Source organism: Corticium candelabrum, chromosome 10 (assembly GCF_963422355.1).
Source record: "Corticium candelabrum chromosome 10, ooCorCand1.1, whole genome shotgun sequence".
NCBI lineage: Eukaryota > Metazoa > Porifera > Homoscleromorpha > Homosclerophorida > Plakinidae > Corticium > Corticium candelabrum.
In genome coordinates, this window is record NC_085094.1 from 4,234,903 (window position 1) to 4,256,001 (window position 21,099).

General features: G+C 40.1%; 2 protein-coding genes across 5 annotated transcripts; one reads left to right on the plus strand and one right to left on the minus strand.

Moving 5' to 3' along the window:
• Positions 1–1,205: 1,205 nt before the first annotated feature.
• On the plus strand, positions 1,206–10,243 carry LOC134185487 (insulin-like peptide receptor). Of its 2 annotated transcripts, XM_062653283.1 has the most exons (25): positions 1,206–1,353; positions 3,631–4,140; positions 4,207–4,367; positions 4,420–4,600; positions 4,671–4,772; positions 4,839–4,989; positions 5,066–5,277; positions 5,838–5,979; positions 6,042–6,125; positions 6,193–6,353; positions 6,421–6,779; positions 6,841–6,907; positions 7,064–7,128; positions 7,193–7,312; positions 7,372–7,784; positions 7,854–7,924; positions 7,982–8,121; positions 8,181–8,245; positions 8,326–8,452; positions 9,165–9,336; positions 9,394–9,450; positions 9,507–9,579; positions 9,645–9,785; positions 9,850–9,962; positions 10,070–10,243. In XM_062653283.1, the coding sequence occupies exons 1-24, from the start codon at positions 1,245–1,247 to the stop codon at positions 9,959–9,961; spliced, it is 3,795 nt and encodes a 1,264-aa protein (XP_062509267.1). In that variant the 5' UTR covers positions 1,206–1,244; the 3' UTR covers position 9,962; positions 10,070–10,243. The 2 variants fall into 2 exon arrangements, with proteins under 2 accessions (XP_062509267.1, XP_062509268.1); XM_062653284.1 differs by lacking the exon at positions 1,206–1,353 and adding an exon at positions 2,275–2,416 and having other exon boundaries at positions 9,850–10,243.
• An 815-nt stretch (positions 10,244–11,058) lies between these two features.
• Positions 11,059–21,075, minus strand: LOC134185711 (insulin-like growth factor 1 receptor). Of its 3 annotated transcripts, XM_062653572.1 has the most exons (17): positions 20,947–21,075; positions 20,841–20,884; positions 16,163–16,699; positions 15,912–16,087; positions 15,607–15,787; positions 15,451–15,546; positions 15,244–15,388; positions 14,970–15,184; positions 14,738–14,911; positions 14,547–14,686; positions 14,403–14,467; positions 14,055–14,181; positions 11,917–12,088; positions 11,798–11,854; positions 11,636–11,708; positions 11,437–11,577; positions 11,059–11,367 (listed from the first exon to the last, which is right to left on the minus strand). In XM_062653572.1, the coding sequence occupies exons 3-17, from the start codon at positions 16,587–16,589 to the stop codon at positions 11,262–11,264; spliced, it is 2,295 nt and encodes a 764-aa protein (XP_062509556.1). In that variant the 5' UTR covers positions 16,590–16,699; positions 20,841–20,884; positions 20,947–21,075; the 3' UTR covers positions 11,059–11,261. The 3 variants fall into 3 exon arrangements, with proteins under 3 accessions (XP_062509556.1, XP_062509557.1, XP_062509555.1); XM_062653573.1 differs by lacking the exon at positions 20,841–20,884; XM_062653571.1 differs by lacking the exons at positions 20,841–20,884; positions 20,947–21,075 and adding an exon at positions 16,957–17,037.
• Between the last annotated feature and the right edge of the window lie 24 nt (positions 21,076–21,099).

Consider the following 21,099-nt stretch of genomic DNA (forward strand, 5'->3'; position numbering starts at 1 on the left):
AATGTGCGTCATCGCACATAATCACGTGACACAACGTGCGTCATCGCACATAATCACGTGACACAACGTGCCTTTATTCTACAGCCGAACCATCGCCGTATGTGTGCTTTTCGCTGTCGATTGAAGGCGAGTCAGTGGTGCGAAAGTACATTTTACTTTCGCCTACGCAAATATCAAAGTCTACACGAAGCGGTAAAACGAAACCTACACGTATTGGACGTTAGTTGGAAAACCGCCACGTACGATTGTGTTTTTTAGCCTTAATTATAGCATAATACTCAGCTATCAAGTTTGCTCTGAAAAATAGCGCCAAACTTTACAACTACCGGAAACGATTAGTGGCCGAGGGAGGAGTCAGACCGGTGAAGTGCTGCTCTAGTTCTGTGTCAACACCAACTGGGCAGCCATCCGGCGTACAGTATAACTTTCATGTCATTGTGGCATATCCAAGATGATAAACAGACTGACGTTTTTGTAATAATAAAATAGGTATAAATACTGTTAATTAATTAATGTATAATTACCAGACCGATGACAACTGATGTAGAGAAATGAGGAATAGTACAATAGTGCCAGTATGACGAATTATAAGAGACTTGCATGTAGTGGAAGGTTGACACTGAGCCGGGGGCCCGTTCCAGGAAGCATCGTGAATGCGGAGCCATAATAGGAGAGCGCCCACTCAAACATTAATTCGTTAAATGGGTAATTTATGTGCACTCTTGACACCCAAAAATTAATTTTTGTTTGGAAAACGAGACACGCTCTACATGCCAGTGAGTTCTACTGTACCTGCATGAGACTTTCAACAAGTCAATTTGTTATTAAATTATAATTAATAAATAATTAATTAAATAATTAATCTCTTACAGACTTTGGGCACGTGCAGTCTTTTTGTTAGTTTTAGAGGTACAAGCAGTCCGATTCCTGCGAATTTGTTATCGAAACAGAAGTGAAATCTCATTTAGTAATCAGAGTGCAGTTGAAACAGAAACATTGTATGAGACGATTTGGTTTGGTGTTTTTTGCGCTCGAGCGTTTCACTAGGATACGTGTTTGCTGCTGTAACCGTGTGTCCACATGTTGCGATTGATACAGCTTTGAAGACGACCATTGCCATTTGGAATCACGACAATGACTATCTATAACTACGAAGTAAAATCCGGTAGCTTGTGGGTGGGGCAGCCATGATCACGTGCTTATGAGATAGCACTCAACCTATCCCACCTCCCACCGTGGAATTGATGTGCTGTTGTTGCGTCGCCGTCTGTGTCGATTTGAAGATGTTGTTTCGACTCGCAACATTATTTCTCTGCATTGTGGCAACGTTAACGACAGCACGACACGTCAAAGGTAATCTCTCTAAAGACAGGAAATTAGACTAGGGTTTATTCTCTCGGAAAGATCTTATTTTGACTCAATCATAGTCTCGAGTGTACAGTACTGTACGTTCAGACGTTTCTAGGGTAGGGGAGAGAACTTTCAACCACACCCACCTCTGGTGACTGCGTCTTTCAACTACGTTTTCGTGTAATCGCATTTCTATCATTTGAACGATAGTTAATTAATGTAAGTTTGTTTTGATAGTACTCTAGCAGATTAGGGAGCTAAGACTAGATAATCCGTAGGGCACAATGTTGCTGTGTTTGTTCCCAAGACGTTGGTAAATGTATAGGTATCTTTAACGATATAGCCCTAGGCGAGAAACGGACAAGGTCATGCAATCTAAACTTCGTTGCGTGTCGTGCGTTCGTTTGCGCACACCATTCGCAAGTATGTGTCCACTGCGAAGGCACATCCGAGTTTGTTTCAGCGTGCATGATCTTTGCATTTTTCTTTGTACTAAAGCTTGATGCTACACAAGTAAGTTTTCCGAACGACGTTTGCAGATCAGCGGAATTTCACAAGTTTTTTCACGAAAAGACCGCAATCAGGCTCAGAGGACGCCTCGAGATCCCCACATATATGTGTATGGATGTATGTATAAAAACAGAAAAAATGTATGTATAATGTATGTATATAGGTATTTGTTGATTTATATAATTTATTTATGCATGTAGATATGTATAGAGTCTAAGCTCAAAAAGTAGGCTGTGTTCATGTTTATGACCACGCCCACAAATTGGTTTTTGGGCACTTCACGCCTCCTTTAGCCAAATTCTACACTCCTGGCTTTGTAGAAGTAATCCGAGGTACGTAGCGCAGTCCTGCTCTCGCATGCCTGTATATTTACGTATATTTATATATGGTCAAGCATGTGGACAAACACCTGAACATACAGGGGTGAGAGAAGAGGACTGGATATTGCGAGTCCTATTTGTGACATGTACTCTACGCTACAATGGGTATCACGGCTGGAGATTATCGATCTTTTCCGAAGACATGAAAGAGAGCATCGGAATTAATACTTATCCAGGTACCTAATCCGTCTTTTCTTGATTAGCTGAATTGAATGAAAGATTCGAAATGCTCAGTACGGTACCTTACGCATCTTTTGAGATCTAAATTTATACCTATTATATAGTATAGTATAACTGACTGGTGCTGTATCAGAAGGGTTTAGATGTAGGCCATTTCTTGACATCTGTGACGTTTTCTTCAATGCTTGCTACGTACTTTCTAGCCTGATACCAGACCCTCTCCTCTTGTTATCGTTCCCAGTTTCTGTACAGCACAACAACGTCGAAGGGTGTATGTACCTTGCACCAGACTAAAATGCGTGTACAAGGGACTAAACTATAACCTAATATCTTTACTGACATTGCCCCTGATGGATATTGAAATTATTGTGGACAATACAATGCAATTATGACGAGTAGCTAGATATGCAAGACTTGTCTCTATTGTTCATTTTATGTCTATGCTATTGCATTGTTATTACTATTATTATTTGCCAAGCTGTGGAGAGCTTACTACATCATTTGATATTGTATATTATAAGAGTGAACAGTTTTGTTGGTCGGGCACAAGGTTATGTGGCAATTGTAGTGTTCTAAATTTTGCTACGTTTCAAAACATTGTTTTTGTTAGATGTAGTGTTAGAGTAAGGAATGTGCTAAGTAAACGATCTCTGAAAGTAATGTTATCGTGCTTTTGAGTGGAATCATGTGGATTTACTGAAGTGCACTCTCTACTGTTTTCTAACCATTGACTGGCTTATATAGCTCATGCAGGATAGATACCTAGCTTGGACTAATATACAGAATATATATATATATATATATATATATATATATATATATATATATATATATATATATATATATAACTATTACATTCCTAAGTGCCCGACCCCAACAAGCAAGCACCGTCCCCAACAAAACAAAGCCCCAATGATTCTACACAGTAGTCAAGTCCCACATGTCAAACTCAGTATACAAAGAAGAAAGGTTCAGCATAAATTGTGGTATTACCTTGATGATTATGGCAGGTAGTAAATATACTAAGATTATAGTGTAATTACGTAAACATTGGCAGACTATCTGTTACTGCAATAGAAGTTTATCTTGGACAACTTGATGCGTTAAGAAGTTTTATGATACCACAAATATTGGAATATGTTATTGAAAATATAGTTAATATAAATTTTCTGGAATATGGTTTGTACTGTATGTGCTAAATATCTTACAGTCTGCTCTGGAAGAGGGCTCACAATCGATGAGTTAGCTGATTTCAACACACAGAAATGTGATGTCATTGAAGGCTCATTGTTATTATACTCGAAAGGAGCTGTTACAGAAAATACGTCCATCACACCTCTTAGCAGTATTGTGGAAATCACCGGAAATCTTTTTGTGTGGAATTTGACGGAGAATGTAGACAATTTGGGTCAGATTTTACCAAATCTGGCTGTAATCAGAGCAAACCCATCTTTTCGACACCTGGGAGTAAATGCTAGCCTTACAGTCTTCTCTAATGAATTTTTGAAAAGCATCAGTCTTACTAGTTTGACTCATATTCTGGGAGACAATGTTCGATCAGCTTTCTGGGAAAACAAGGAACTGCAGTATGTTGATACTGTGGACTGGACAGCTATTTCTAGGGGGAATGGAATCACTAAACCATATACTCATGACAAAAGTGAGAAAGGTGTGTGTCCTAATTGTGACCATTGCTGGAATGAAAATACATGTCAACAAGGTGATAAGTGTAGACTTTTAAAGTTAGAGACTACAAAATTTGATTGAGGTGGTGTTGGTTGCTTAGCATCACAAAACTGTTGGGCAGTAAATAGTGAGGGCAATTGTACATGTCATGAAGAGTGTTTGTCGTCATGCAATGGCACAACTGATCGAGACTGCCTATCGTGTAGGCATTACCACTATCGAGGACGGTGTGTCTTTTCCTGTCCGAATGGAACAGCTAGAGTAAGACGTTTATTTATAGTAATTGTTTATTATTTGAATTCTTTCTTGCTAGCTTGCTGAGTGGAGGTGTGTGGAAGTATGTCCTGGTTTTGGCAGCGAGTTTGCTCAGAGCAACAATATACATCCAATGGACGAATTTGATGGTGAATGCGTGTTCGATTGCCCTCAGAACTACACAGGAGACAACGGTACTTGTCTCTCATGCGATCATACTAACATCAAATGCAGTAAATGTAATTACATTCTATTTCACACTTATGTAATAATAAGATCGAGTTACTTGTTGTCTTGCATTTGTGTCAGACTGTGATGGTAATGAAATTCAATCATTAGAAGATGCTAAGAGTTTTGAAGGATGCACTCATATCAATGGCAACTTGGAAATTATTAGCGTTGTTACCGAAGGTACGTATAGTATGTTAAGTTGTCAAGTATTATTGTTTTATTGTGGACAACTTTATGCACTTGCAGGTGATGAAGATGAAGAGAAACTGAAGAAATATCTTGGTCACATTGAACATGTATCTGGCTATGTTGTCATTCTTCATTGTCCAACTTTGCGTGGATTGCAATTTCTTGACAATTTGAGATCAATTCGTGGCAATCAGTTACGGCAACTGGGGTAATCAAAAAAATTGTTTACGTTACATGTTGAAACTATGACATAAGGATAATCAAGACATCATGGTTTTGTTTAGAGTGCTGAATTATGGACTGGCTATCGTTGGAAACAGGAACCTTCGCAGTATACGGTGGAACAAACAGAGGAACCTGTTTCTTTATGGACAGATAGATGTTCGTATAGGTGTTTATAGTAACTACTTGCTCTGTGAGAAGAAAGGCCTTACGGACCTGGATAAACTGTTTCCATATGGTGTTGACAGTGCTGATAATGGTCTTCTTGCAGTCTGTAAGTATTTGGCAAAGGTTTTAGTAAGACGTGAGATACACAGGTCCACAGACATTCATAGTTGGAATGAAAAGATTGCATGAGGTAGCTGCTTGTAGATAATTTGTGTAGGTGTACCATACAAGTCATAATGCAGTCAAGCATACAGGACTGTAGTGCTACTGTAAGTGATCTACCTACTCGGGGTGACAGAGAAACACTGGTGATGACATATGACAACATGTGCATTAATATACTGTACCTTGCAGATTGATGGATACATCAAGATAAATACGTCAGAAAGCTAACTGCAGACTTACGCTGTCAGATAGTTGATTAGTCTTTGGTTCTATATCGTTGTCTGTATAATCATCAGATGCACAATATGGTGAGCAGTGTGGCTACACCAGACTATCTCTTGTTACAATATTGACAGTGTTTAACAGCCACCAGATTACAGGCTTGTTGTATTGTCTTTCTTGTATTTAAACTAACAATAGACAGATCACAGTAAGACCCAATGACTGGAATAAACTGTTACGCTAGACAGTCATTCAATAGTTTGTTGTCAATGTTTGTAGGCGACATAAATAATCTCAGTCTTACTTTTGTGGAGAACAAGACTAATTTTATAACTGCTCTGCATTGGGATGGTGTTCCATACAACGATAGTGCTAATAGTGCAAGCAGAAGTTTAATTGGATACAAATTACTCTGGTACCGGTAGGAATACCACAATGTATTGTTTATCTACTTCAATGCATATGAATAGAAATGTCTTGTAGTGACACTGAGCTGGGTAATCCCAGTCAACAGAGAAGCTTAGACAACTACAACGACAATGACCAGCTGATTTGCAATAGCAAATGGTAGAATCATTGAGTGTCTGTTCTTGCTATTACTGAAATGTTTGTTCTGTTGTGGTGTTTCAACCAGGTGGACAGTAGTCGACGATATAGGCAACAAGACGAGTTATACTCTTGAAGGTAAAATGAGGCATCCGTGGGAGCCCACAAAATTCCAAGTTCGAGCCGAGTTTGCTATGCGGAATATTGGGTTTCGAAGCAATGAGTTAAATGTACCAGGATATATTCGAGGTTGGCTTTATTGTACTGTTGTTTCTTGCATATTGATGATTGTATTACATTTTTGTTGTGTATGAAGTTCCATCTTGTCCTCGTATGGTTAAGCATGATGTGGGAATGTACAATGTGAGTGTCAAGTGGTCGCCTCCTCAGTACAGCAGATGGAATGTAACACGCTATCGGATAGTCATCGTTCAAACTAACAAAACAATGCCAACAGCAGATCCTTTTGATGCCGAGAAAGATGATAGCATTGAACATTCAGATGATGGCAAATTGTGCTTGATTCATGCAGCTGTTGATCAGAGCTATTTTATGTGTATCGATGATATTGAAAATGCTGCAAATGTAACATTACTAGCCAGAAATGTTTGTGATAGCAGTAGATGTCGTTACCATATTGCTAATCTGGACAATTTTGTCAAATATAAGATTAAGGTGTTGTTGATTATTTGTGATGTAAATTTTGGTGTGTAGTCAGTTTGAATTGTGATTGTAGATTCAAGCAGTAAGTCTTGAAGGCTGTGGTCTTGTACGAGAAATGATGTTTAGAACAACCGCAGATTGTGAGTCTGCATGATGTCATTGTTATTGTGTTGAGTGTTTCTGTTGTTTGTTTGTATTGTACATTATCAAGAATTTGAATGTCAGAAACGTTTTGTAGTAACTCCTTGTATTTTGCAAAATTAGTAATCTATATATAAATCAAGCTGTTTGTATAGATCATAGTGATAAAGTGACTAATTTTACTGTAACTAATTCATCTGGTCCCTCAAATTCCACTGTGGTAATTTCATTTCTATGTGTAAGCACCCTTTGTAACTTCTTCAGCTTGCTGTACGTCTTATTAGAATGTGTGTGTGAGTTGGAGAAGACCAGGACATCCCAACGGAGGCTTTGTCAAATACTTCTTTGTCAATATTACATTCAAGCAACTGTCACAAAAAGAAAATAAAGCAACGGCAATGGATGTAAAGCAGAAACTGTCTTTGGTTTGAAGATGTTGAAATTCAGTCTTTGCTCCTATTAGAAAAAAGTTCATGTGCTGCCTCGTATGGAGGAACTGGGATGTCAGACAAAAGAACATTCTTACTATTGCAAGATGTTGTCAAATATGACAATGGTGGAATTCACTCTACTTCGGGTCCCGCAACGACAGCTGACTTATAACTTCAGCATCCAAGTAGCTTCAGCTGTGTTTACAAGTGAACTACATAAAGATGTACCTGCAAGCTATTTTACACTTAACGTCGAAAAGGCTCCAGCCGTCAGCGAAGTCAACAAAACAGATGATAGTGAACAAGAACCACGTGTCCCCAGCAAAGTCAACGGAACAGATATTCGTTTGATAGTTTCACCTATTGTTGTTTCATGTTTTCTGTTGGTTTCTGGTGTATTCATGTGGTATATTTATCGATTAAAACGTCACAAACGTAAGCTCAGGTATTTTAATTCAATAAGTTTCTTTCATTTCCGTTCATGTATTTTTTGCACGACTTTCCTCTTTCTCAGGCAACAGTTGGCAACAACATCTCACTTGTACTTCAGTCTAACACAAGATGAAGGGGTGCTCATGTCTAACAGTAATCTTGGATTAAATGTTTCTTGGTTTGCCTCAATCCATTGAAGTCGTTTGATAGGCTATACACCTGATGATTGGGAGATCAAGCGAGAAGACGTTGTCTTAGAAAATGAGTTAGGAAATGGTGCTTTTGGGTTAGTCTATCGTGGAACATGGCAAATGGATCCAAACAAGAAAACATTAGATGTAGCTGTGAAGGCAAGAAACTCATAAAAGTACGTGACTGTTGTGTGCAAGCATGAGTGTCTGATGTTTAGACACTGAACGACAATTCAAGCAACCAAGATCGACTTTCATTCTTACACGAAGCGTCTGTTATGAAGTAAGGGTTTCTGTTCACTCTACATTAAGCAGATATTAGTAGTCAAGTACAAAGCTCTCGATTATGTTTGATGTGTACAGGAACTTCGAAAGCGACCATGTCGTGCGACTGTTGGGAATTGTGTCGGTTGGCAATCCCGTCATGGTTGTAATGGAACTAATGGCCATCGGTGACCTAAAAGGATACCTTCGATCTCTCCGACCAGGCGTAAGTATAGCTGCTTATGTGTGTCCCTTTTTATGCATGCACATTTTTACAATGCCTGCACATTTTTACAATGCCTGCACTTTGAAGCATACTCTGATGACTCTTGCTACAAATATTATATAGAAAAAGGAGGTTTTACTTTTTGGTCTTGTCAAATGGTAGGAGAGGGCCTAAGGCATCCGGTTTAGGTCATATCTTCAAATGGTCAATTTTCAGAGTTTGGAGAAGAAATGCATGTCTGCTGTCTTTATTTGTAGAAATGCTATAGACATCCAAATCCAGATGCACTACACACTCTATTGGTTATGGGTAGTCAGTAATTCGGCTGTCACTTATCAGTGTAGTTACAGCTGTGATTGAAGTTGCTGTGACTTACTTGTCTACGCTGTTGTCTTCGGGTTGTGTTTGCTTACTGATATAAGTGTCATTGTACATCTCCTAATCCATTTACTTTTTGAACCTTTACTGTCCATTCCTACCTATTTTATGAAAAATGAGTTCTATTTAGGTATGCTTTCACTGTTAGCCTCTTACTGTTATGTATATAGATAACTACTGTTTCAGCTGTTAGTGACATATTTTCTTGGCATATTACTCATTACTTTCATAGGCATTACAGTGTATAGACGTGTATAATGGTGTTCATTGTTTTATTGATTTGTGAACATGTACATGTGGTGATTATATTGCATCTGCATTTCATACTATGTAGGATGGAGATACATTTAGTCTGGAAGAATTTCCATTGCTTGAGGATGAGCTGCTTCAGTTTGCAGTCCAGATTGCAAGTGGCATGGCTTACTTAGTAGACAAGAAGTTCATTCATCGTGATCTGGCAGCACGTAACTGCATGGTGGACCATAACATCGTTATTAAAATTGGAGGTATGGTCAGGACTGTACTAACGTTGTATCTCTCAAACAGTTAACGTGGTTTTATAGATTTTGGTTTAACACGTGATGTATACGAAACCGACTACTACAGAAAGAGAGGCTCTGGTACATTTGATCCTTGTCTGTCTGTGTTTGGCAAGTACAGTTATAACGTTGTTTAGGTCCTCTCCCTATCAGATGGATGGCTCCAGAATCACTACAGGATGGTGTCTTCAGTCATGCTTCTGACATCTGGTTTGTTTGGAGACATATTGGTATTGCATAGACCTACCCACATTGACAATTCCAAATCTTTTTAGGTCATTTGGTATCGTGCTGTGGGAAATCGCTACTCTGGCAATGCAGCCGTACCCTGGGATGAGCAACAGTGATGTCTTTGACTTTGTCATTGGAGGTGGAGTCATGGACTTGGCACAAATCAAAAATGCTCCTATTACTTAGTTAGTATCACATGTCGTTAATTGCAATGTTAGTGCTAATGTCACTTTTGTACTGATAATGCAGCACTACACTTATGGAGCATTGCTGGCTTTTCAAAGCGTTAGACAGACCAACATTTGAGACAATCTTGAGTTGGCTACCTACCCTTCCCATTGGTGATGGCATCAACATTTGAAGTGAGTCTCGTATGTCCAACTAGACTGTAAGACATTATTAAATGACTTGTAATGCTCAAGCATGTGACTAGTGTTTCTTGCCGTCAGTCCCTGATTTTTCTCATTAGGTAATTTACTGGCTCAGTGGCTTAATGCTTTTGTCTCTTGTTTTCAAGACTAGCAACTCTTTGGTTATAGAGTAGGATGTTGTGGATAGAATATTTAGATCATTGTAACATATGAAAACAGCAGGCTTTATTGAGAGCTAACTGTAAACTTGAAAAAAAAGTTAATTAGTGTAGTTCCAGTCTTATAATATTTCACATGACTAGGACATCTGGAAGAAAGACACTCAGAGTCGCTCAGTGTCTTGATGCTGTTAGACAAAACTATTGGCGAAAAATTGCTTTGCTGGACATACGTAACTGTGGAATTTCCGATCATGAATTGTATGGTATCATGATCATCCATTGTTGTCTCGCATGTCTACTGTGTAGCTATAGGAACCTGAATATCAATATGTATGTTGTCATTGAGAATGACTCAAAATGTGATGCATAAAGCATATGTATTGGCGATTACTATACCACGTGGGATGTGTGGTATCCCATTAAACGTCCCGCCGATAATCAGAGTTACACCAAACAAATTGTAGAATCAGTATGCAGCTATACACACAGCTGATAGAAACACTACCACCTGCTGGCTCAACCGACTGCCGGCTGCTACCACCTGGACTGTCACACTGGTCTGCATTTTCAGTGAGCAATCGGTTGTGTCAGGGCCGGGACGTAGGAAACAAATGATAACCAGTCTGGCCTAGCGTTTGCTAAAGGGCCGGGTAATGTAACACACTTTATTAGGTAGGCATATAAAGTACTGCCGTGAGTAGAAATATATTGCTTATTTAATTGGCTATACCCTTAAAACGGAAGTTGCTGCTAGTAGGTGTCTGGTGAAAGTGCATTTCCAAAAAAAGGGTACAGCCATGGCTAGGCTGATCGGTTTGGACACTATACCCATGCAGGGACTGAACAGTGTGTTTGTTGTACATACTAATGTTCCCAGCTGTTAGAGAAATTGTGGACAGAAGGACAGACATTGTAGAAAAGACAGCTAGTGACACACAACATCACAAATGGATATCAACGAGAAAAGAAACAATTTGACTGGTCCGAATAACAGACACACTTACTACACTTGACGAACACAAGCTCTATCACCAATGCAGCTATAACGCACGATCCACTTATCACTCGACCGTCATTCCAAGACCAAAGTCGACCACGTTACATACGTCAACCGTAGAACAAGTACCTTCTACTGTGGTTGTTCTTCTGATGTATTCTTTATGCACTGCAAGATCATTTGGAATGAAAGTCTGTTGTTGGGTTTGATGAGCCAGCATCTCTCCATAAGCAGCTTACTAAACAACACAGCGTACACGATTATGCACACAAACTGCTGTGTATTACGACCTGTGTGTGAAACTTACTATTCACTGGGCATGTGACCGATATCAGAAATATTTATAAAACCACCACCGGTGACAAACTTGTAAACTTCTTCGTTGCTCATTCCTGGATACGGCTGTGTGCCTAACGTGGCCACTTCCCACAGCACAACGCCAAACGACCTGAATAAGTGACTCAACGGTCATTTGTGCCACAGCGTATCAAGTTTGTGACGCTAACCAAATGTCTGATGCATGACTGAAAATGCCGTATTTCAGTGATTCTGGCGGCATCCAGCGGACCGGGAGAGGACCTAACATAGAATACACACATTGAAAGTAACAGTCAGCGAAATCAGTAAACATGGAAAAAACTCGGTTGGAAAACTTGCTTGTACTATACCTTGTCCGACCTTCCTGTAGTAGTCGTTATCGTAGATGTCTCTGGTCAACCCAAAATCTGTGGATGTGAGAAACAGAATCACGAAAATCAACCTTGAACATTGTAATACATTTGCTGACCTCCGATTTTGACGGTCAATCCGTCGGTTACCATACAATTTCTAGCTGCCAAGTCTCGATGTACGAACTTCAAATCGGTGAGATATACCATACCGGCTGCAATGTGCTGAGCAACTTGTAGCATAGCATCTTGAGACAGCGGGAAGGTCTCTTTAGTAAATGGCTCACGACTCTATCAAACGCGATACAGTATTGTACTCACTCGAGTAAAACAGTCCGGTCAAGTAAGCCCCCATCCCTGAGTGTATCTACAATTTTCAAATCTCTAATTGTGCTAATAGGTATTTATCCAACTTTCTGCTAAATGTTCAATCATAAGAATGATCTTGTTAATGACTTTGTGCCTTTAGTCCACTTGACGGTAATTGATGATTAGGTTTCTATAAGCAGTAGATGGTCTGAACCTGTTTCTTGTGTTCTTTAGCACTGCAGCAGTGAATCTTAATTTGTCAAGCCGTCTAGTATTTTTGTACTTCACTCATCTCATACTTAAAGATAGGTGCTTGCCAAACATGGGTTGGGGGCTTACTAGGGTATTATTGTATTGTACAAGTTATACATTAATATTATCACACCAAATCAGTTTTACCATATTTCTTCAATTAGTAGCCCATGGGTTACTAGATTCAGCCATAGTAAAGAATCACACTCTTGATGTGTGCGAATTGTCAAGGTTACTGCTATTCAGTTAGTTCAATCAGTTTTACTGACATCAAAAGACATCTTGTTTGTCTGCAAGCATCACTCCTACATGGTTACTGTTCCAAACGACGATGCATATGTTTATGACATCAAATACCAGTCTCTGACATCTAAGGCATGGGTTGCTAATCAAGCAGGGCTACTAATTAAATATGAGTTTAGTGGTCAAAATAAGAATATCTTCTTGGCAGGACATTTGTCCACACTATCTGCTGTAGAGTTAATCTGACAGGCCAAATTTGAGTGGAGATAGGTCGTACCACGTACATTGTATGCAGTCAGACCTCATTATTCGACACCCGATAATCCGGCATTCTCACTTTCTGACAAAGGTACATGTGAACCAATTTACATGGGTCACTTTTGTCTTTGTTACCAATAATCAGACAGTCGCATTAGTCCGACAGAAACCAGTGGGACAAACGTGGTCGGAATAACAAGGTCTGACTGTGAATGAAACCTTTGTTTTCATATGTGTTTAATAGGACTAGGGTGTCAACACTGCAGTACTAAGTTCCACAGTGGTGCACAGTAAACACACATGTCTACTAAGGGAACTGCATACACATAAAAGGCTCATGACTGGATAGAGAGATGGCTAGGTACATGTTTGGCTTGGATCGTCACTTAGCATTTGTAAGCCCAAGTGTGATAGTTGAGTGCAGTCACTTGCTCAGCATACTCCGTAAACTGGTTGGTGTAGAAATGGACACATTCAGTTAGCTTGTCATGTTAGCATGCAGCACACTAACTGTCCTCATTACCGTATGCCAGAACACTGACAGCTCATAACAGGCAATTTCCGTCTCTCCAGACTTGTACTAGCACAGAGCCAAGTGGGGCATCACATGCCATCAGCAGGCGAGGAAACGACAAGCAGATAAATGTAGAACCATGCAAGTAGGTGAGTTGCGTTTCTGCAACAATCAGAATATCCCAAACACCTTTGCCTGACTATGGCAAACCATGTGAAAGTCATTAGCAATGAGCTGCTGGCCAAAACGAGTGCATTTTGTAGCCTCCGACTCTGCGATCCAAAATGTGTAATCCCACATGTATGTAACACCTTGAAACTCTGCAGCGTTGTCTCACAGGTTTGTTTGTATTTTAGTAGCACATTTCCAATACAACTACAACTTGCCTCTCTTAGCTCTATGTCGACTACTTTGATTTCCCTTCATGTTTACGGTGCAGACTAGTCTAACTGTGTGGTGTTGTGCACATGCAGCCAAAACTGATTGAAATGTCTGATGTTTGGCTGTTATATTACCAGCCCGGTCAGAGTTACTATTTGAGATGAATTTACCCATGGCCTTTCTTGCGATGTGCGCACGCACGCATGCATGCGCGCGCGCGCACACACACACACACACACACACACACACACACACAACTGATTAAGTAAACAGCGAGTATGCACACTTGTAGTACAGTACCTGTGGTTCTAGCGATCTCAAATAGCTCTTCAGATCACCTTTTGTCATAAACTCCATCACAACCATTACGTCATAAGACTGAGATACAATTCCCAGTAACTGAACAATATGACAGCTCTTGAAGCATCTGCAAAACAATAGCAATACCTACATTAGGAAAATTTCAAAAAGGATTATATAATGTGTGTGTGCATGTGTGTGCCTATGCGTGCACGCACGTGTGTGTGTGTGTGTGTGTGTGTGTGTGTGTGTGTGTGTGTGCGTGTGTGTGTGTGTGTGTGTGTGTGTGTGTGTGTGTGTGTGTGTGTGTGTGTGTGTGTGTGTTAGCATGAGTAACTACCATCTCACTTCATAACAGACGCTTCATGTAAGAATTCCATTTTATCATGATGACTAGCTCCTTCCTGAACTGTCTGCACACCAAGGAAACCAAACGTTACATCAATCTCTCATTCAACACAGTTGCAGTATAAACAAAAGCATAAGTTATACTTTCACAGCAACTTTCAGCGGTTCTTCGCTGTCACTCTTTTGCCATCGTCCCACATAAACCAATCCAAACGCACCAGCTCCCAGCTCCTTTTCCAAAGTTATGTCCTCTCCATTGATTTCCCATTTATCGGGTTGATAATCTTAATAAGAAATTGTAAACAAATTAATATATGTGCCATAACACTCCTTACCAACTAGAGAGTGGGGGTGCTCTTGATGTATTATAGACAGATATTTCTTGCAGTTCACTTCCAGCTGCCTTTTCTGGCGTCTCACTCGAAACAAGCACAACACAATAACTATTGTTAGCAGCATCAACGCTCCCATCGATGACAACAACTGCACGAGCAACATGTCGTTGTCACCTAAAAAGCACACAGGCCATTGGTACCACACACTGGTAGAGACACATTTTCACCTTACAACCACTGTTTCTCTGTGCAATGACTATTTCTGGAAACTGATGCCTTAGTGTCTCGACATCTTGTGATAGCAGACAGGGATTGTCTAATATTACAATAGACGCATCTATGCGACCACCAAGGCACAGTTTTTCCTGATTTTGCCAATGGATGTGTTTCAAGTTAGCGTTATTAGTAATGATGAGAGCATGGCGCAGATGAAATATATCGTTAGAACTGTAAAAAAATTACAGCAAGTTAGGCAAAATGTAAGAAAAATAATCGTGTTTCATTACTTGTAGAAGAGCAGCTCCCTCCCTTTGATCATCATCAGGTTTTTCAGAAAGCTTAATGACGAAAGCTTCGAGTGGGAAATGAAAACAAAATCTTCAACAATCTTTATTTGTCCCAAATAGTTTTCTAAGTCGTTCTCCTTGGTGCCTAAATCCACAATTATCACAAAGCATTAGAGAGAGCAATGAGGGCTAATACACTACATGCACCTTCCACAGTTTCTATTGTCAGATTGCCGTTCACATGAACACAATGTTCAAATCTTTTGGCATCTGTCAGATTTCTTATGGTTCCTCCATTGCAGCCTGCGTTTAATACACACCCTGCTCATTACTGCATATACAAACATGTAACTGAGATCGTACGTTTTTCACAGCTTTCTCGACTGCATGTCACACAAGTTCTGTTTTCATGATTTCCCGTGTAATTCTCAGGACAATGCATGACACACGATTGATTAAAAGCAAATGTGGGAGTATTAGTACAACTTTGAGGAAATCGTGCTGTGATGTTAAGGCAGCGATCAACACATCGCCAATTATTGTACTACCACACAAAATCACAACTATACACAGCGTTGACCTACAAACTTATCATTTCAACATTCTCTTACATACACTGACATATATGGACGCAACTCACAACTGTCGTCTTACTTATAGATGCTTACTTTGTAAGTGTTTGAGGGGCACTCGTGTACGCACATTCCGTTGTAATAAAAGTTTTTGCAAGAGACACACTTTGTCATTCCTCCTACTGTGCAAAACGACAAGCATTCAGAACCACTGTAGTTCCTGAAAGCACCATGGATATCAGTGCTGCAGTTAGGTTTGTTTTTGTTATACACTAAAATAGTAACCACAAAAATAATAAACACTGTGCCATAGACAAGACCATGTTTGCCAAGCACACTACACTCACCAGTCTGACATCCCTCATTGCTTCCATTCCAGCAACCTCTATTGTCTCCAGATCCACATTGTGCTGAACATTTCCCTAGATCAATTTTATTAGCCAATGCACATTTTCGTGAGCTTGATATCTTGTTCCAATCAACAGTATGATAAAAGTTGAGCTCTCTGTTGTCCCAAAATACAACCAAGTTGTTTTCTCCGAGAGCATGAGTCAGCTTGTTGAGTTCCACCCTTTTCAAGTACTTATTGCCATAAACTCTCAGTCCAAATAAAAACCCATGAGCTCGATAGGCCGGGTTTCCTCTGATGACTGCCAAGTTTGGCAGGATTTGACCAATGCTCTCGACTCCTTCCTCCAAGCCTGTCACCATCAGAACTGACGTAATTTCGACGATGGTCGTAAGAGGTGTTAGATACTCTTTGACTTCCAACATATTCAGTGGTGGATGAGATGCATGCAGCACAAGAGGTCCTTCGATTACATTACAGTTGGACTTGCTGAAGTCGGGCAGATCTCTGACAGAGACATTTCTTCCTGCACAAACTAGAAAAGCAAACAACAAGTGAACCATTGAGTCGACTAACATTGCTGAGCCACTTGCAGTGACTAACATTGCTGAGCCACTTGCAGTGACTTCAACAAGACTAACAACCTACTCCCGTGGTCACACATACAACTAGCCAGGTATACATTACGACACTAAGTAAAGTAGAGCTACAGAGGTAGAACTTTACGACACTAAGTAAAGTAGAGCTACAGAGGTAGATATTCAGGCTATCTAGCTGGTAAGGACAAAGTACCAGTCAACTGTTGGTCACTGGATGCGCTAGAAATCACAACGAGAAAGACTAGCCAGCACAGCTTCTCCATCATGTTGATCCTGGATTAGTGTGCTACTTCCTGTGTGTTAGACAGTTATTGTGGAGGCAGTCACACATATATGTGTGATTGGGTGTACCTAATGCATGTGGCCAGTACAATTAGTAAAAATTGCAATTATCAACTCAACACCTGCCAAAGGTGTAACCCTGTTGATGTAATATTGGCGTCTAGCTGTGCTGCTTCTGGTGTATCTGACAGACAGAGATGAATGCTTGTTGGTATATCTAAAATTAGGACTAGCCATTCTGTGACAATAACCAATGCAACACAGTCTGTCATACTGTAAAAGGTAAAAGGGCTAAAATCAATAACAGCTGATGTCCTCAAAGGTGTGGCTAAGAGTCACAAGACAGCTATTATAAACTAAACACTTCGTCCTACAGCTGATAGCTGGAAACGTTTCTTATATATGGGTATGTAGGTGGTAAGCATACAGGAAGAGTATTATTAGCGCATGGAACCACCAATGCCCACTGAAGACCACAAGCAACACTGTTTCTTCACTGCTCTCACTCTCCTCCCATCACCCAAAGAAAGCATCAATGTTGCTTGTCTCGAGTTCTAATTCGGTTTGAATTCAAATAAAATGTTGGTCTATAATTATAGATGGTTGTACAAACCAGTTACGGTAAAAAAGATGTGACGAGTTTCCTATCTCTATATATAAAGGAGAGGTGTCTGTCTGTCTGTCTGTCTGTCTGTGTGCCCGTACGTACGAGCGTCTCTCGAAGACGGCGAGTCCGATCTCGGCCGAATTTCGCTCGCGCACGCCGAATTCATTCAGGTCGAAAGCCAGACCGCGGTCGTCTTCCTGACTTCTCCCACGACGACGCCGTTTCCCGCCGATCGCGCTCGCTTCCGCTCGCGCGCGAATATCTCCGGAACGGCGCATCGTGTCTCCACCGAATTTAGACTGCCCGTTCCCGACGTCGGACGGTACGCGCTGAGCGTGTCGTCTATCCCGGATAACATGGATGGACATCACAAAGTGCATGGCCACCATAGAAGACGCCTAGCCTGACGCGAGGTAAAGATGTGTACAATCCATGATGACAATGTTGGTTAAGAGGAGTAGACAATATGGGTAGAGGTATTTGGTACGTAATATTATAAGAATTAGAATTATCTGTGTGCTAAGCTGTATAACTGGTTATTTCTACGATCATGAAATTTCTGCGAATTCTGCGAAGAAAATCACAGAGCACACAAATACAATGAGCAGACATTTAGGCCTATTCTCGGGGTCCCAGGCAGTCATTGTACAGACACATGTATACGTGTGACAGTGCACCAGTAACTAACTGTCTTCCTGGTTGAAATACAGAAATTTAATTTACAGTAATTAAAACTTCTGTTTAAATTGTCAAATCGTAGTAATTTAAGACCACAGAAAAACCCATTTTACGGGATTATAATATATAATAAGTGAAAGGGTCACTGCTGATCGAAATAACATATCCTAACTATTACTAACTATTATGATAATTTTATTATATTTATCATCTATTTTGGCTACAAGCCAAAACTAATTAACATTTAATTACAAACCATGTGTTCAGCATTCCCTATCATAGAAGTTTTGTTATTGAGGTGAGCATTGGGGAGTCCCTCACTAATGGCTCAGTATTGAGTTGTACATGCATATACCAAAAGTATTTTGAGGCCGGTTCCTACCTGATTCACAGGACTATAGCCTATAGCTAGTAGACTTGAGCCAGTCTCTCCCTGTCTTCGTCATTCTCCGGACTGTCAATCCAGCTAGTGCTGTTACAGCAATGTTTTCTCTGGTCTATTTTGTAGTCTCTTGTACTCTGTCTCCACTATACAGTGTTTGAAAAAGAGGTCGCCAAGTTGTCATTTGATGACTAACTGAGTTCATGCGACGACCAATAATATCAGCGAGGTTGCCATCCTGATGACTACAGTCACTCAAGTTATGGTGGACTCAATAGATTTTATTTTTATGCTGTAAAATATAATAGTGAAATTACTCAGGTCAGACTGAGAGTGACACCTCTGAAGTCCTGGAGTTATTTTGTTTACTTGCCAGCTCAGTTTACTTTCAATCAGCATAACTGTTTGATATTTGTACAATACAAGTTCACCATCCCATTCTCTGCACGGGCAGATTAGATATGAATATTACTAATGGTTAGTAAATTTCTATATATAAAGTCATAAACACCTTGATGACTAAAAAATTTGTGATGTTGCCAAGATGACGACTACGTCTGTCATAGAATTTCAAACACTAATCATAGTACACAGATTGATCGATCTGAAAGCTTATAAAGTTATACATAAATGCTTGGTGGTTGATGTATAATAGCGACAAGAGTAGAGTTACCAAATACTAATGAAGGGTTCACATACTTCTGCCAACATGTTGATCGCTAAAATTTGACTTTTCTCAACCGAAACGACAAACTAAGGTTTAACCTTTCATATGAGTTTTAGAATCTTTCGAGCTACACGAAATTTCAACTATTTCTTTCTGAGCTCCAAAATTTGGCATTTTGTATAATCTACTATGGGATTCGCAATCTTTTGAGCACCACTGTATAGTAAAGCACACTGAAACTTGTACAGGCCATACAATCAGCTCAGTGCTATGCCCTCAATGGATTGTCAACGTCCTACTTCTATGATTAGGTACGTACCGATGTTATATAGAATGCTGTAGACATTTAGTATGCATACCGTGACAGCTAGCCTGACAGTAAAAGTGAGAAATCCTACACCACAGCATTGCAATTGCAAGTATCTCCTCATCATGAACCTGTACGTGAAACTGAGTGGCTACAACTTCTGAGTTTATGGAAAAACTCCTTATTTAATTAACTGCATGTAGCAAAACATTTGTTTGGGGGCCATTGTTTGGCCACCATTTGCTGTCGTAGGTAGCCTCGTACCCAAGCCCTCTTCCGGGCACGCAAGAGGGCCTTGGTACGAGGCTAATCAGCAGGTAGCCTCGTGTTCCCGGCATGTTCGAGCGAAGCGAGCACTCAATAACTGTCGCAACCATATAAACCAGCGGAGGCATGTCTTGTTACTATGGAGACAACTTGACCTTTAGACTGTTGAAACTCTACTAGCATTAACAAGTGATAAATTTTGGAACGTTTTAACTGATAGTTAAATGAATTATAATGATTTTATTTTGTCAGTAGGGAATCAGGCCGAGATGCGAGCATACCACGCAGGCATTCCCCATCCACTCTCTAAGCAGGCAAGTACATGCTATTGTTCAAAGATTGCACATTACCCCATGAGTAGATGACATCACATACACACGCCATCTGCCATACTAAGCTAATTAACTAATATGGCTTGATTAATTAATTAAAAATATTTAGTAATTACGTAATGGCTCAAGTATTGTGTGAGTGTTCTTTGAGACGTCCTTGGGTAACAGGGGAGGATCATTATTGGGCAGGCGAGGGTGGACGTCTAAACAAGTTCAGGACAGTAAAACCGGGACACTAAAACAGTTTGGTCGATGTTCCCAAAGTGCTTAGGTAAAAGTTCTCTGCGAGATTCGTCTTGTGAATTTAGAATCTCTTGTAATTTGTTTAATTAATTAAAACGAGTCTACATATGAGATGACGTATTGTTAAATCACGTGTATAGTGACGTCAGTTAGAGCTGGAAACGTGAACCCCCCAACCAACTCTCAATGTACGCCACTGCTAAGTGCTAGTAAATCACAGAATGCTTTGGACGGTAGTTGATGCCAGAAGCGTAACCAGAATTTTTACTCTATTGTTAATTTACTATTGTTAATTAGGTAATAATTAATTACCAGTATCCTCAGTGGCATTGCCTTCTGTAAGTGGAACATGCTCCCTAGCCGAGAATCATAGGTCAGAGTCTCTGAGTCTACGTAGCAACGCAGCTTGGCAGCTTACCTGTAAGACTAGCAGCAAAGTTGTCCGATAGAAGGAATTCGCCAGTGAAACACGCTCACATCTTGTATTGAATAGAATGTGGAATGCGGCTTTGGAGATGTACTGTACATGTACAGAGGCAAATTTTCTTTTTGGGTCCACTTCACACACACA